At 41.8% G+C, this 17616-nt stretch overlaps 1 protein-coding gene across 1 annotated transcript in view; it reads right to left on the bottom strand.

The window, feature by feature from the left end:
* Positions 1 to 17616, bottom strand: part of NFIX (nuclear factor I X) — a 261782-nt gene that overhangs the window by 35352 nt on the left and 208814 nt on the right. Inside the window, exons 9-11 of the mRNA XM_083355813.1 lie at positions 14567 to 14742; positions 10624 to 10771; positions 7649 to 7743 (exon numbers count right to left, since the gene is read on the bottom strand). Of these exons, the coding sequence (XP_083211939.1) occupies positions 7649 to 7743; positions 10624 to 10771; positions 14567 to 14742 (419 nt within the window). The remainder of the gene's footprint in view (positions 1 to 7648; positions 7744 to 10623; positions 10772 to 14566; positions 14743 to 17616) is intronic.

Below are 17616 nucleotides of genomic sequence, written 5' to 3'. Positions count from 1 at the left end.
CCTCCTTCCCTCCTCCTCCCTTCCCTCCTCTGCCTCCTCCTCCTCCTCTTGACATTTCTAGGCTTGGGGCAACTGGTAGGGATTAGTAAGAAAAACAGGATAGGGGAGGGGGTCAGGTGAGTGAGTTATTTTCTTTCACATGCATGCTTCTTTTCACCCAATAATTTCTGTCCATCCCATCTTCCTATTTATCAATGAATAGTGTATTGAGTCAAATATCGTATTAGCTCCTTTATCCTCTTTTTTGCACTGTATACAGTTTGCCATTTACTGACTTGATGAAGAATAATTTTATTACAAAAATGGTGTGATTTTGGCACTACTTGCCATTTGGGGGTTTCAGTTTCTGGGCGTAGTTGCACTATGACATGTATAGTTAGTTACAAGTCATTCCCTGCGCGATGCCAGACATCATTAGCGGCACTCCCATTGATTTGAGCTAATCTATAGCACTGGAAGGAGATGATCGTCTAATGAGAAATCTACTGGACACTTCAGCCATATTGGAGCTGGCACAGCCTTACTCTTTAAGCCAAGTGGAGGAGAAATCAGGGTAGTGCTGGTTCTGCATGCACTGTTGGCATTAAATGAATATTTAACAACAACAATAATAAGAGCAGGGTGGCTAGAAGCAAAGGTCTGTTACACCTCATGGGACCTGCAGCTGTTCCTATGGGCAACAGCCAGAAGCCACAGCTGAGAGAGGGGAAACTGGCAGCCACTGTGCTTCTCTCCTTCATCTCTCGCACTTGCTCAATTCTGTCTGTCTTTTTCTTCCTCTCTTTTGTCCTCCTCCATCTGCCTGAATCCAGAGTTCAGAAAAGTCATTGGTTACTGTGGTAACATCTGCCCTCCCCTTGCCTTCCCCTAATAATACTGTAGCCTACCCAATGGAGCAGGGAATATTTCCCCCCTCTGTACACAAAACACACATGCACACATTAAAGGGCTCTTGGCAAAGTTTAGAGCCCACCTGGCAGAGCCTTGGTTGAAAAAAACCTCAATGTCTCTCAACCATCTTATGTTGGATAGGTCAGAGCAACTTCTTCCCATCAGCCTAATGAGATTCTGAGGGGAAAAGAAGCACAAGAGCCAAGAAAGTAACAGGAGTATATCTACAGACATGGGGGGGGGGGAGGAAGAAGGAGAGTGAAAGAGAGTGAGAGAGTGAGAGAGACAGAGAGTGAGAGAGTGAGAGAGACAGAGAGTGAGAGTGAGAGTGAGAGAGAGAGAGAGAGAGAGAGAGAGAGAGAGAGAGAGAGAGAGAGAGAGAGAGAAGACAAATAATTTAAGAAGTTAAAGGTGAAACAGAAAAGGAGAAAGCAAAAAGTAGGGAAACTGCTGGTGGAAGTGCCCCTGCTAGTCCTGCAGCCGTGCTGGGCCCTGATCCAGCCTCGCTCCGGACCATTGTTTCCCTGCCTGGCCCCCCAAGTCCAAGTTCATCTGGGTGTGACATCATGTCTGGTTGCTCAGGGAAACCAGACGGGCCAGACGTGACATTGGTTATGGGCTGGAAAGGGGAGCAGATCTCATTCCTGCTTTGCTCCTTCATTCACCACCAGGGAGCAATGGAGGCTAGGAAGGAAAGACAGATCGAGCTGAGAGCTGTCTTATGTGGGACGGGAGGAATGGGGGAAAATCATGTTTCCTCCCCATGGCATTCAACTTTTCTTTGTTGCTTTAACTTTCCTACCATCATGATTTTCCCTTCTGATTGTGGCATTGGCATGATTACGATTGCCCTAAATAATATAACAATCCAGTCTTTTTATTCATTGTGCAACAAAATACAGTTATTATTCAATCATTGTAAGGTATTCTCTGCTGCACAGAAACTATAAATATGCAGATTCTTCCTCCCTGCCCTGTCTTTTTCTACTATGTTGAGAGTGGCTGGTATGCTCTGCGAACAGGAGAACCAGTGGCATTTAATGGCAACCACCCACAATATTACTGGTGCTGAGCAACACACTCCTTCTCTCATCCATACAAGTTTGAAAAGAGGGTCAGTTTTTTTCCTACACTGTGCATTCGCTGAGCAACTTAATCTCATAGCAGAGCTAGTGTAGCCTATTAAAAATCAGGAGAACAAGTAGCACAGCCCTTCTTCATTCCTTGGAAGCAATTTTACGGTTTGTGAACTATTTCCTCTACATTTAGATGTTATTCCTCTCCCACATCTCTCTCAGGTTGTATTGTTTCCCTTGTACAAGTAAATACCACGTAGAGAAAACACAAAGTCAGGATTTCTAGTTGCAGTGATTATATGTGACAAAAACAATGCACCCTAAGCTCAGTTTGCATTTTAATCCACAAAAAACAAAACCCTCCTTTTCTTCTCTAGAGGATCATATGGGCGATGGTGGAGAAAAGCTTCCTGGGCAGTCAGAAGTTGGTTTCAGGAACGGTTTTCTGATCAAACTCTAATCTAGGAAGTCTAGAAACTGGTAAGTGATCTTCCAGTGCTCAGCACAGATGTCATACTGAGTGGAAAGGTGTATTACAGAAAGGTATAATCCAAATGGCTACACAATTCTAGACTTGGAATTGCCCACTCTTTATCCTTACTTTTGCCGCAGAGCAAGGTCCAAATTTATATCTCCATTCACCACTAGGTGGCGCTTAGAAAGAAACTTCTCTTGAACACCATAAGAATGTGACGCAAAGCTTCTGTAGCTGCTGATATCAATGAAGGGCATGGCAATCAGATTTCTCCTTAGTTTGTTTTCAAAGGATGTTACTGTTTGGAATAACCTGTTACAATAGACTACTACCTTCATTTTCATCTCCATCTCCATTTCACCTCCATGGAGGTTCTGTTGTATGTATGCAACTACTTTGCACAATAATTTAGAGGATCAGTTGGTTACTAGCCAACTGTCTTCAGTTTCTTATTCTATGACTTTATAATTCCAGTGGGAGGTACCAAGAAACCAGGCAGATTATTATTATTTTTTTACTCCCAGAAGGAACTGGAATGGTGGAACTGAGAAAAAACATAATAAACCAAAGTGTGTGGTAGAGGCAGGAAGTCTTTACGGTTTGAAAGAGGGAGGCTTATTGAAGTGGGAGAATAACAATGGGGCACAGGGCCAGGGTAATTCAATTTTAATTTTGAAAATGGGCAGGGTTTTTTTTTCCAAAATGTTTTTTTTTAAATTTGGGGGGAGAGAAATAAACACACTATGAATTGGGACAATGTGGGACAAAGTCCACACTCTTCAGTCATGTGCATACTTAAGGAGTGTGAATCCTGGTAAGACGAGTAGATGTGGGTAGGGGTCCCTCTGTATCCAGGAATTTATCCTCTTTGCTCCTAGATGAGGTTGCACTACCTCAGACAGGCCTGGCGCGTAATTTGAGGGATCTCTTTGACTCACGACTCCTACTAGAAGAGCAGATAGCAGCCGTGGTTAGGATGGCTTTGGCTCAACTCTGTGTTGTGCACTAGTTATGCCCATTCCTGGATAGGGAGGCTCTCTGCTTATGCCCTGGTCGTCTCCCGTCTGAACTACTGCAATGTGCTCTACATGGGGCTATTCTTGAAAAGTATCTGGAATCTTCAGCTGATGCAGAAAGCAGCCACATGAGCTTCACTGGGTGTCCAAAGAAGGGCACTCCACAAACTGCATCAGGTGCCATTCTGCTTCCAGATCCAATTCAAGTTGTTGGTTATCATGTATAAAGGCCTACATGATATGAGGCCAAGCTACCTACAGAACTGGCTTCATCTCATTACATCGGCCTATCCCACCATGTCAGGTAGGGAAGGTATGTTGCAGACCTTGTCAGTTAAAGAACTAGAACTGGTGAGATCTAGGAAGAGAGCTTTCTCTGCCATTGTTCCTGCCCTATGGAATATTCTGCCCCAGAGGTGAGGCAGACCCCACCTTCCTAGCCTTCCGAAAAGCGGTTAAAACAAGGTTCTGCAGCCTTGCCTGGGGAGCCAAAAGAGCACACAGTTGTTTAATTTTTGTTTTGATGTTTTGTTATACATGGAAATAAATAAAACCCTAATGCTGGTAATGACTGTGTGCATAGATTTGGAAATAATAATAATAATAATAATAATAATAATAATAATAATAATAATAATAATAATAATAATAATAATTTTATTTATATACCGCCCTTCTCCCAAAGGACTCAGGGCGGTGAACAGGGCAGATATATAAAAAATACAAAAATACAAAAGTTAAAAGAAAATTAAACATATGCCCAGCTGAAAACAATAAATACAATTATTAAAAATGAGATAAAAACCCAACCCATCCCCCTTCAGGCCAGGCCGGCTTGTTCAAATAAGAATGTCTTCAGATCGCGACGGAAGGAGCGAAGGTCGCCATCCGGAGCTCAACCGGCAACCGATTCCATAGCTCCAGGGCGCCCACAGAGAAGGACCTCCCCCTGGGGGCCACCAATCGACATTCTCTGATCGGTGGCACCCTGAGGAGGCCCTCTCTATGGGAGTGCACAGGGCGGAGGGAGGTTGATGCCGGCAGCAGGTGCTCCCTAAGGTACTCCGGACCCATGCCATGTAGGGCCTTAAACACCATTACCAGTACCTTGAATCTCACCCGGAAGACAACTGGTAACCAATGCAGCTCACAGAGCAGAGGTGTAACATGGGAGTATCGGGAGACTCCCAACACAACTCTCGCGGCTGCATTCTGTACCAGTTGGAGCCTCCGAGTGGTCCTCAAGGGCAGCCCCATGTAGAAAGCATTGCAGTAGTCCAGACAAGAGGTCACGAGCATGTGAGTGACCGTACATAAAGCATCCCGGTCTAGATAGGGCCGCAACTGGCGCACCAGGCGAACCTGGGCGAAGGCCCCCTTAGTTACAGCTACTATATGGTCTTCCAGAGTGAGCCGTGAATCTAGAAGGACTCCCAAGTTGCAAGCCCTATCTACAGGGGGCAATAGTTCACCCCCCATGGAAAGAGATGGAATGTTCTGAATGTCCCGGGATGCTGGAATGTACAGCCACTCAGTCTTGTCGGGGTTGAGTTGAAGTCTGTTCCTCACCATCCAGACCCGAACCGCCTCCAGGCAACGGGACATCACGTCGAGGGCATCACTGGGGTGGTTTGGGGTCGAAATAAAAAGCTGGGTATCATCGGCGTACTGATGATACCCAACTCCAAAACCACGAATGATCTCACCCAGCGGTTTCATGTAGATGTTAAACAGGAGAGGCGAGAGGACCGACCCCTGAGGAACTCCACAAACGAGAGACCTCGAGGTCGACCTCTGCCCTCCTGCCAACACCGACTGCCAACGTCCCAGGAGATAGGAGGAGAACCACTGCAAAACCGTGCCTCCCACTCCCAATCCCCTGAGACGCCGCAGCAGGATACCATGGTCGATGGTATCGAACGCCGCTGAGAGGTCTAATAGGACGAGGACAGAAGAATGTCCCCTGTCCCGAGCCCTCCAAAGATCATTCACCAGAGCGACCAATGCCGTCTCCGTGCTGTACCCAGGCCTGAAACCCGATTGGTACGGGTCTAGATAATCCGCTTCATCCAGGACCAGAGGGAGCTGATGCGCCACCACACTCTCAACAACCTTCGCAAGAAAGCGAAGGTTGGAGACCGGATGAAAGTTATTCAACACAGCTGGGTCCAAGGCAGGCTTCTTGAGGAGAGGTCTCACCACCGCCTCTTTCAAGACGGTGGGGAAACTACCCTCACTCAAAGAGGCAGATATAACCGCCTGGAACCAGCCTCGTGTCCCCTCCCGGGCCGCATAAACCAGCCAGGAAGGGCACGGGTCCAATAAACATGTGGTGGAGCTCAGCCGCCCCATAATCCTGTCCACTTCCTCCGGAGTCACAGAATCAAACTCCTCCCAGGTAATATTGACAAGACCACCCATGTCCTGATCGTCAGACTCTGCCCAGTCAGAGTCCAGACCGGTCCGAATCCGAGCAATTTTGTCCGACAGATGTTGGTTAAACTCCTCGGCACGACCCTGCAAGGGTTCCTCCCTCACCTCCTGATTCAGGAGGGAGCGAGTCACCCTAAACAGGGCGGCCGGGCGATTATCTGCGGACGCGATAAGGGTAGCGAAGTGATTAGACCTCGCCACCCTTATCGCAGCGAGATAAGACCTAATATAGGTTCTTAGTCGCAATCGGTTGGATTCGGATCGGCTGGATCTCCAACAGCTCTCTAGGCCCCGTCTTCCAGCATATATTGCTTGAATGCTTAGGAAGCATTGGAATGTCATTATTAAACAAAGTTTAGCATAATGGAAACAAGTTACATGGATATCCATTTCATTCTTTTCTTGAGATAAACTGCATTTTTTATTTCTACTTAGGGTAAACATAACTTATTAATTATTTGAACTTGAATACCGGTAGTTAACCTTAACTACTACTAGCAAATTTATTTCACAGGTCATGAGTACTTCTTTAAACAAATAATAGTTAACATTAACTGTCATTAATAGTGCTAAAATTTATTCAGAACACCATGAGGAAAAGTGAGGAGCTGGAGAGATCACATTCTGCTCTTGCCCATGCACAACAAACTAAACTATGGTTTTGAATTATATGTGTGCTCACGTCAAGCGATGATCTATTCTTCCCAAAATATATCGAGATTGGAAAAATTATGGGTAACTATGGGTGATAATTACGATTAGTGCATATATACAACCTTTCTATACTCCGTTTGCATATAGAGAATGAAATACATATTATGATCAATATGACTTTTTGCCATGTGAATATAAACATTCTGCATCAATTTGAAAGCAGCAGCTTCAAACCTCTGTGTTCCTACAAGAGCCACAAGAAAATTGAATGTGTTTGTTTATTGATTCTGTAAGGGAAAAATTAACTTCAGGGCTCTGCAGCTTTCCTTAAGTAGCAGAGAAGTGAAATTGACTGGTGTTTTGTCAATTTCTCCCTTCTATTTGGTAGGAAAGGAACAGCTGTAAAGCACTAGGTCACTGGGCCCTAGCAGCCTTTTTTTTGTGAAGTGCCAAGTGCAGACGAGGAGATTATTGCTGCCACAGAATCTGAAGATGTAAATTCATTTTGTCAGCATAGCAAATTGGCACAAAGAAAGACAGTTGGTTTCTAAACTGCTTCTCAGGGTTGGAGCATGAAAACAATAGCAATGTGGAGTATTTTTCATTTCATTCCATGGTGAAAACAAATGAACAGTAAATACATCATATCTTCAGAGACCTGCCCAAAGACACCCAACGATCATAGTTGAGCAGACTGATGGATCTTCCCCATTCCCCAGCCTGTCGCTGAAATATATTCCAACTTGGGAATCTTTTCAAATTCCATCTTAGACTGAGACTTGTAAGCTCTGAAACTCAGTTTCTTGTCTGAAAAATGAAGGCCATAGTTTCTGAAACATGACTGTCTTTCAATAATCCCCCAAAGAGTTCTGTTGTAAATTCTGGACTTTATGGCATACCCCAGGAGTAAATACTTAGATCCCTAGTGTTCAGTCCTAATTTTTATTCTATAACCGAACTCTCTCTTATTCACAGATAGAAAAATTCTGAGGCGATCCATATCCATCCCTTCAACAGAACAATTCCCCTCCCCTTCCCACATAAGGCAAGCTGCATTTGGGCTACTGTAACACATATACCCCTGTGAAGCTGGTTCCCCCTACCTGAGATTGCTGGGGGATGTTTAGAAAGTTGCCGTCCCGGGGTCCGATGCCGACAAACCGGTTGGCAGAGGAGGAGGAGCCTGGCGCTGAGAATGCTAGAGGGGAAAGAGATGTCAGGCCGTTAGGGCCACTAGGTGAGGCTGATGGCATTGATGGAAAAGGATGGGCATGCATGCCCATCAGATGAGACTCAAAATAGCAAAATCCAAAGGAAAAAAAAACTGGGCACCACCTTTTCCTCCCCAGAATACCCTCTTGTCATTGAACACAAAAGAATGGAACAGCCAGCTCTTAGTTGTCAGTGGGGCTTCCTTTGAATGATGGTAAATACATTTATTTATTTATTTTTGAGATACAGGAATATAAGGATATTGATAGAAAAGGCCAGCTTTACTACAAAAATAATCCCAAATGTTATGTGGACAGCAGCTTGATAGAGACTTCGGATAAAATCATGCATAGCATCCCCTGTGCCTTTATTGGGGGGAATTGCATTATTTTACTATACAGGTTTTACTGAGTGAAATGAATACTGGGGAGAATCTGGCTTTTGTTCCATAAACCTCATTTCTCTTGGGCATATTATTTCTTTTTGGGTATAGGTCCAAAACCTTCATCTTGTGGCTTAATTTTCTCTGCATCCCTGGAGGTGGCTGGGGGCTTCTATGTTATAACCACTATTAGTAGACTCAGGCAGACCTCCTACCCATTTGTAGGATAGATGGCATTCCAGAACATGCACATGTATAGGCCTGGCAGGAAATGGAGTCTCTAGGTCTGCATGCCTCTCCTGGGCACAGCACTGTGTGCCAGAAATAACTAAGCTCAGCTCTTTGGTATTTCATTGGTGGCAGAAGAGGGCAGAGCTCTAGATGAAGCTGGGTAAGGGGCAGGGAATGGACATGGGAGACTCTCTCATCCCCCAAGCTGATCTCCAATTTGGAAACCTGTCTGGGGCTAAGAAATGCTGTAAATGTTATCTAGAGGTACTACAAACCTCATGGTAATATACATACACACACACAGGCAGGAGTACACAAAAACAGCCAAGTATGGCATTTCACTTTTACACTAAGCCTTTGATCACAATATTGCTCAACACTTAAAGCTGATTTCTACATTGCCCAACCTGACAGGACATTGATGAGAAGGCAGAAGCTCTTGTTTGGTGAGTTTAAGGCCTGGCGATGACTTCAGCGTTTGGCTATAAGAATCAAATGGTTTTTGCTAGCCTGTATTGTTACATCACATACTCTCTAGTTTTCAATGGAACACTTCCAGACTAGATTTCTGTTTGTTGACCTCCAGCTACCAAAAGGGATGAAGAGATAAGCTACACAATAAGTAGGCCCATATGAGAGATCTGCTACTGGGCTGTTTCCGGGGTGTTACTGGGTTATACTACTGGATGGGGGATGAATATTACTGTGTTAAAAAAAGGAACAAAATGGGCTTATATAAGAGATATTTTAGACTTTTTCCTACATATAAGGAGTGTTTTTTTTCTTTTCAAGAAGAGAGAACGTTCAAATATTCAATAGATTTAAGATAAACAATTATTCTTATTTATCTTCATCACCTTACTGGCTCAAAGCAGCATTAATACTTCATGTTGGTCCCTGCTGATCATGCATATCAGTTCTTAATGAGAGCTGGAGTTGAGTTTCAACCTTAGAAGCAGCTGCAATACCCCATTTCCTTCTGAAACTTTTGTTAGCCACCTTGCAAGAGTGGGAAGATGGCAATCAGTATATAACATAGCTTCAGAATTTTCCTTTATGTCTACAGCTTGTCACCATCTCTTTCTTCTTATTCCCAGACCCCTCCCATAAATTATCATAAATTTAATGAAGAGTATGGAAGTGTGAGAGTGAGTAATGCCATGAGCACAGATGTAGAAAAGAAAAGAAAAAGAAAGGGAAGGAGAAAAAGCAAAAAAGAAAGTGATACTGTAGCCAATCCTTATCTCCAAAGGGACTCTGAAGCCAAGAAAGATGGTAATAATGACTTTATTGGCGATCTAGATGTTTTAACTTCCACCTTGTCTCTAATCAATCTGGTAGTATTCCCATTTCTCAGATGGAGACAGGCTTCATATTGCATAATGCCACCACTCTTCACCAGGAAATACCTGTCCTTTTAAAAGTGGGAACAGAAGTTCTAGGTTTCTGATCTACCCACTCCCAATCAAAGGTCTGGGTTCCATTTATCATCAAACATAAAGGCCATTTTCTGGAAGTTCTGTTTCCCAATGTCTCCTCCTCCCTCCCTTCCATCAGATTACCCTTTCCTGAGAAAGCACAGACCACAATTCGAGGTGATGGGAGGAAGCTTGCTATGGATCTTAGTGGGAATTTATTTTTGAAGCCCCAGAATATCCATAAACACAACCCTTCCTCACAATACAAAATTCAAATGTCTCTCAATAATGCTTACTCTCAGAATTATCTATGGTTTATTTTTCTCCCTTGGAAAAAAAAATCTCCAAATTTACCAAGAAGCCACCGTGGCGACCAACAATATAATGAAAAAATAATAAAATAAAAAATAAACCTGTTGGAGTTCGGCAGCTACTGCATCTTTAAACGCTGGGAAATGGGATGGAAGGTGTGAAGGGATAATGGCAGCTAAGGAAAGGGATCAGATGGGGTGTTTAAATCTTAAAAATAAGCACAAAGCACAAGACTTGATGATGACAACATGGTGCCCCAAACCCACCTTCTGAATCTGCCAGTTGCTTATAGCTTGCTTTTTCCCCTCATTCCCATTCGTCCCCTTTCTTCTCATTTGTGCCTCTTTTCTCCTGCATTTCTTACTGTGCACATTCTTCTTTGTTTTTTTCCCTTTTTTCCTTGTTCCTCCTGCTCTCCTTATTATTTCTGGCTTACTTGACATCTAATGAGGGCCCTGGGGTGGGGAATGGAGACTAAGTTCCATTTTGCTTTGTGGTTTGGGTTACACTTGGGTCCACTTACAGGGTGATGTTGGTGTCGGTGCTCCGCCCTCTGGGTTAGTGCTGGTGGATTTTGTATCAGGCATTGGAAGGGGCACTGGTCTGGCCACAGGTGGGGGTGGCGGCAGCAAAAATGACCCCGTGACTTTGCCCTGGCCGCTACCGTTAGGCTGCGAACAACATAAATACAGTGATGCGTGAACGAGACAAGGCAACGTTAAAGATGCAGTATCCGCCGGTGGCTCTTGGGACAGAGTAGTGGAGGGACTTTAATTTGATTTTAAATACCCTTTTTCACCCCTTTCTTTCTTCACACTTTAGTATTATATATTATATATTATATTTTCCCCTTACCTCCCTCGAACATTTCCCCTGTCAAACATTTCCCACATCCTCACTCTCTTCATTTCAGATGTGTCTGTCCTGTTTTCTTATTACAAGTCAGGCCTGAGTCATTATCAAGGAATTGCCTTTGTTCCCACAGAATAGCAGGGCTGAACAATGACAACTTCATTGAGATAACAAATGGATATCTTCATGGAATTATTCATTAGCTCTGAAAAGTTATTAATGCCAAAGCAACCACTATGTGAAGTATGAACTATATTTGTCTGGTTAGATTGGCTGCATCCAAGACATGACCCTCCTCCTAGTTTTGTGGGTCGCAGATTTCAATGCCTAATTGAATGGATCTATAGGAAAGTATGTATGCACTGTCCACATATAGCCTGACCTATATATTCACCATTAATAACTTTATCCTTTTTTCTCAGCAAAATGCCCACCGTGAATCTAAAAAAAAAAGTATGAATCTAGTTCTTAGAAATCAGCACTTTATGGTGGGTACCCAGATTTATTTGGATCTGTAACATTTTATTTCTTAGTACTGGAGCACCAAAAAGTTTTTTTCTAACCCTTTTAAAATATTATTGTTATTACTACTACTATTAATACCAAAATTGAAAACAAATGGAAGAAATCAGGAGTGGTACACCAATTGTTACTGAGGAATTATACCACAAGAACTTAGAAAGAATTTGAATTGCTGAAATTTGAAACAATTTCTGACACCTCAACTACAAACAGCAGCATTGATAGGAACCTCATAATTAGATACTGCCTTTACAATTCCCAAATTCTTGGGGAGAGCTTGAATTTGAAATAAAGAAAATATTTGGCTGTGATACACAATAGTGGAATAATAACTTAAATTCAGTTGTATCACAAAACTAATGAGTTTGGATTAGCAGAAAATATCTAATTTTGATTATTCACAGGTCTCATGCTAGAAGCTTTGGGGCAATTATTTTCTTGTATTGGTTCCTCCCTGCCATGTGCAGTCTATAAGATGCAGCAGCTTTTCTAATTGGTTTCTGTAGCAAACAAAATCCATGGAAAGGATATTACATTAATAATTAGAACTTTATAGACATGTGCAAGAAATTGGGGCTTCTTTTGTGATTTTACCAGCTCCTGAACAGAGGTGATAGTTCCCTTTGCCAAGAAGGCACAATTAATGTGTTCACATGCTTTTTCTGCAATCAATCAATCTACTTGCTCTCAGACTTCATGCAGTTTGTAAATCACTGCCTTCCCAGGATTGGTCAAAGTCCTCAGAGGATTCAGAAGCAGAAATATCTAGATTTTGGATGGCAGACCAATATTCTACAAACCAGGAACCAACAAAAAATTCAATCATTACTTAAGTCTAAGAATGACAATAAAGTACCATAAGCCATCAATATCTAGTTCTATTAACAACTCTACTTTGATCTCTGGAATTACTTTATTCCTGGAGCATTGATATTTAAGCCAGGATAATTATCCTGAGTAATATGCTATGCTGGAGTAAACAACAAACCATGGTAAGGAACCTTAATGAGTTTATCGTTTTTTAGCCTAGATGGGCCTGTCTAGGACTGAAGGCTCTTCTCCTCAGACTTAATGCCAGCTGATCTGCTTCCATACTAGCTTATTATCCTGCAATTGCCATTTTGGATTCATTTATTTCTTATGGGAAAATCATCAATATTTTGGCCAGACTTCACTGAACTATTTTATGTGTTGTCCTCCTAAGGTTTTTGAAGAACTACTTTGTAGTTTTTGGTGGGAAGAGTACTATAAAATACTTTTGCACCATAATCAAACTTTCCATTTTAGACAGCAAAGTCACTAGTGAGGATTTTCAGGGCGAGTGATTTTTTAAAAGCTGTTTGTTTGAAATTTCAGTTTATGTCATTGTTTCCTGTTCAGTGAAACTGCAAACAAATTATGAATAAGAAATTTCAGATCTGCATGTATGTAAAAGGACTGGTTTCCTAGGTTTTTTTCATCTTCTTCTGACTAGTGAAATAAACTACTAAAGTTAAGGATCCAGGAATTCAGGAATTCATATTCTGGACAGGAAAAAAAGCTAATTAAAAACGGTCAATTCATAACTGTTCCTTTAATCACACTGATCAGGAAACAATAAGCTAACAACTGCCATGAAAAGGAAACTTCTACAAGACATTTTGCAATAGGACTTACTGATGCATCAATATTTTAGAAAACTCCTGGCCATGGAGTACAATAAAACAAAAACAGCAGCAAACAGTAATTTCTCATAGGTTTTAACCGCTCCTGACTTTCTTACCCTCTAAAGAAACAGAGGCGATAGCTACTGTTCCCATGAAGCCACAGTTAACAAATTCCTCTGTTTCAACTATGATCCATCAACTTGTTCCCCTGGATTTTTGCAATTTATTTTTATTCATTTATTGCAGTAATTTGTACGCAGCCTACTTGTCAGGCTCAAGGTGGCTTACCGTATTAAATGGTTTGTACACCACTGACACTAAATTGCTTTAGGAATAGAAGCTACTGTGGTCTAATACTTTCATCTCACGTGGGAGGAAAGGTGTTAAAGATAAATAATGGTTCTCTTTCAAGACTCTTGTCAGTTCACTGAGGCTGGGATGGGCTGATATACAAAGGGATTATTGAGGAGGTGTGCTTGTTTATAACATCAGAACCTTGAATTATTACCAATCAGGTCATGGGGGGAGGGGTGGTCTTTCAACAGGAGTGCTCAAACTGAGCCAAACATATTATTGAGAGTATATTAAAAGAAATATTTAAGTACAATCCAATTTACTTAGGTAAGCTGGAATCAAAAGTGATTATAAATAAATTACCCATGAATTTATTGATTTCCCTCTTTCCTTCTTCCCCAAAATATAACTAAAGATCACAAACTTCAAAACTCCAAGGTGTTCTGAAAAAATTCTCATTTCCAGGTAAGTAAGTTCTTTTCCAGTGCCGCAAAGCCTAACTTCTTTGGATCCTGCCATTCATGTCATTTTCACAAATGTCACAAAGATAAACATTCTAGAATGTGCTCAGTGCAACTGTCTGGAATTCTTTTGTTCAGGAGCTCTGAAGACTTTAAACCCTTCAGAAACTTATTTGGGGAAAAGGTGTGGACAGAACTGGGATAGAGAAATAGGGAAAGTAAAATCTGTCTGGGCTATACCTGCCAATTCTGTAAAAGTCAGTTCCCAATTAAGGTCAAACAGAAGAGAAAGTTCTCGTTTGAATATGCTGCATCTCATCTAGACTTTTTAAAAAATATTCTGGCTGCCCTAAAGTTAGTTTTCCCCAGTCTGAGCGTTGGGCTTTGTAATTCAGTCTAATTTCTGAGGTAAAGGTAAGATGCCAAGAGCAAGCCCAGTCAGACAGTTCTTTCAAGGAAAGAAGGCCCATTCTGCCAGACCCAAAGGACTAGATAATGATACTGCTTACTGTACCACATACGCATTTCCCTATGCCTTCAGCAGGCAAGCAGGCAGGCAGACAGGCAGGCATGCAGGCAAACAGTCAGTGTTTGGGAGGGAGACAGAGAGGGAGAGGAGGCAGAAAAGGGCTGTAAGGCAGGATTCTGGTGGACTGGCCGGCATCCCTGGGCTAAGGTGCAAGGCTCTTACCTGCCCAGAGCCCTGGCCTGAGCCATCCGAGCATACAAACTGCACAAATTCCTTCAGCGAGTCCTGGCCGTGGTGGTGGTGGTAGCGGATGGTCGGGTGTGTGAAGTAGGGGCTGGACTGTTGGATGATGGAGGTTGACGGGAAGTGCAGGGCCGACGCTGTGGCACGGGGGCTTCCTGGAGAGTGTAAGGATAGATGGACAGAAATAGAGAAGCACAGAGAGAGAAAGAGTGAGAGAGTGACAGAGAGAGATGTCAGTAACAACCCCCATGCCATGCTGCTTCCACAGCCCAATAGCTACCTATACCATCAAGGCCTCTGCTGAAAAATTATCCCCATATTCTTGTTTTCAAGGCTGTTTCAATTAAGGATTGGCACAGTCCCAACAAGGAGTGGTAGTTTCTCTTTTTCAAAAGAGGTTAGCATTTGCAAAGATGTGCAAGCAGGTTTGAGCTGCATGCATTATACATCTGGAATTTGCAACAACCATGTATGTATCATGCAGATATACATGCAGTAAAAATGGGATATACATTTGCTGCTGAACATGTATTTATACCTCTGACATTTTTACTAAATTTTACTGATGTCTCCTTCCTCATTTCTGATGTATTTTACTTCAGAGTGGTAGCCTAACAAGTACCTATGTTTTATTACATTTATATCTTATTACTATGCTCTCATTTATTTATTTCTTCTTTTGAATGCTTTCTACTCCAATCTTCTAATTCATTAGTAACCTGTCTTTTTCTCTTAAGCTGTTCTATAAAGCATAATGTACATTAAAATAAATAACTTCTGTCACCCAAGTGTAAAAGGGCAAAAGTGCATAACGTATTCCTCTCTTTGGGAATTGCTGGCACATTGTAGAATGGAAAGGGACGAGGGAAATCCAAGAAACCAGCTGTTGTGGACTGGGGATTGACTCTCTCCTACTGTATGTGGCTGAAGTTCCTCCTACACAGAATCATACAGTAGGCAGATGGTGGAAATTGGAATAGGGAATAAGAAAGCAGAGCAGATATTCATAACACTGAAATATAGGCTATACTGGGCAGCTAGAAGGAAGGTAAGAAATTAAGCATATAGAAAAAGGGAATGAGCTGTAATTCTTTCACTGATTTAGACACCCCAAGCCAATTTCCAATTTGCTGTTCCTGGACTAGCTGACTGAGTAAACAGTTGTAAGGGAAATCCAGAGATTTGAACAAACTGTTTTGTCATTTTCAAAGGTGATAACTGCAGGGCTGCAAAAGCAAAGTGTATTTGTTGGGCAATTCTTTGTACAGGAAGATTCATCAGATCACATCTGCAAGGCCAAATCACATATTATAAAAAGATGCTTCGCTTTTCAAAAATAAAAAGACTTTCTTTTTAAAATGAATTTCAGCATCATGGAAGGAGGTCTATAATCCAGTTAAAATATATGTATCACTGTCTGCTCTTTGCTCTTACAAGGGAGAAAAAAAGATAAACAGGGAAGAAATTTTAACTGGGAAAATGATGTGAGAGGAAGGTCTTGCTCCTGTTCCCATCACTCCATGTCTCAAATGAAATGGATATTGTGGATCTTCTGCACAATGTGTTGTTGGCCCTTAGATATTGTAACATATTAAAATTCTTCCTAGCAGACTTTTTCAAAATTATTGATCTCAATTATAGCTCCATCTGTAATATATGTCTCTCTGTGTTACTTTCAAAATTATATGGCTTTCAAATAACCTTTTTAAAAATAATTCATGTGTATTGCAGTAACAACATCACACACAGCTACCTTCCCATGAGTTGAGAACTAGGTGTTAATGACAGAACTAGAGAATATGAAATCAGCCCTGAAATTTATGAGTATAGGTAGTCCTCAACTTACAAACACAATTGGGCCCAAAATTTCTGTTGCCAAGTGAGACAGTTGTCAAGTGAGTTTTGCCCCATTTTACCACCTTTCTTGTCACAGTTGTTAAGTGAATCACTGCAGTTATTAAATTAGTAATAGCAATAGCACTTAGACTTATATACCGCTTCACAGTGCTTTACAGCCCTCTCTAAGCAGTTTACAGACTCAGTGTATTGCCCCCAACAATCTGGGTCCTCATTTTACTGACCTCGGGAGGATGGAATGCTGAGTCAACCTTGAGCCAGTTAGGATCGAACTCCTGGCAGTCAGCAGCGAGTTAGCCTGCAGTACTGCATTCTAACCACTGTGCCACCATGGCTCCTGCCGTAGTTACATGGTTGTTAAGTGGATCTGGCTGAACTGTTGTAAGTCGAGGACTACCTGTAAAGGCTTTTGAAATGTAATATCTATACTATGCTATAACTATGTCTGAGTAGAATGTATGCCTTCCACAAAAGTATTGGCACCTTTTATGCCTGCTTGTTTAATTATTGTGTCTTTTAGCTAATGGCTTCCACTCAAGCTTGGGATCAACTGTATCTGACCTTCAAATGGCAAATCAGAAAGTTTGTTTTCCTTAATACTTGACCTATTTTAGCATACATCTACTTCCTTTAATATTATGCCTTTACCTTTTTCTGTAATATAGATTACATAAGTCTTTAACCCCATTACCTGGAGTCCTGTACTGACTATTCCTTCAGAAGCTGCTTATTATACCCTATGACTTGCTGTCTGAGGAGTTACAGGACAAAGAGAAGAGAGAAATCAGTCCTGCTACAATAAATTCTTCTCTTAGATCACCAAAGTATACTGCTCAAAAAAATAAAGGGAACACTTAAACAACACAATGTACTGTATTTAATAGTAGGATGTCTTATTATCTGTTCCCTTTATTTTTTTGAGCAGTATAGTATTATACTATACAAGTGGAGACTTGGTGGAGACTCAAGAAAGTAACCCCCTCTCTCCAAACATACCACTGATACTAGTTTTCAGAAAACTTCATAAGTCCTGCTTCTCTCTGACAGTTTACTGCCTCTTGAACTGCCATCCATGGCAAGTTCCAAAACACAGAGTGACAAGCAAGAAACTCTTCAGCCCACTTATATTTAAAATGTTAACAATCTATTTACAAAACCTGTTTGATGCTTCA

The sequence above is a fragment of the Vipera ursinii genome (assembly GCF_947247035.1).
Source record: "Vipera ursinii genome assembly, chromosome: 2".
Classification (NCBI taxonomy): domain Eukaryota; kingdom Metazoa; phylum Chordata; class Lepidosauria; order Squamata; family Viperidae; genus Vipera; species Vipera ursinii.
The sequence above is the reverse complement of the archived record's forward strand: the minus strand, read 5'-3'. Positions and strand labels throughout refer to the sequence as shown.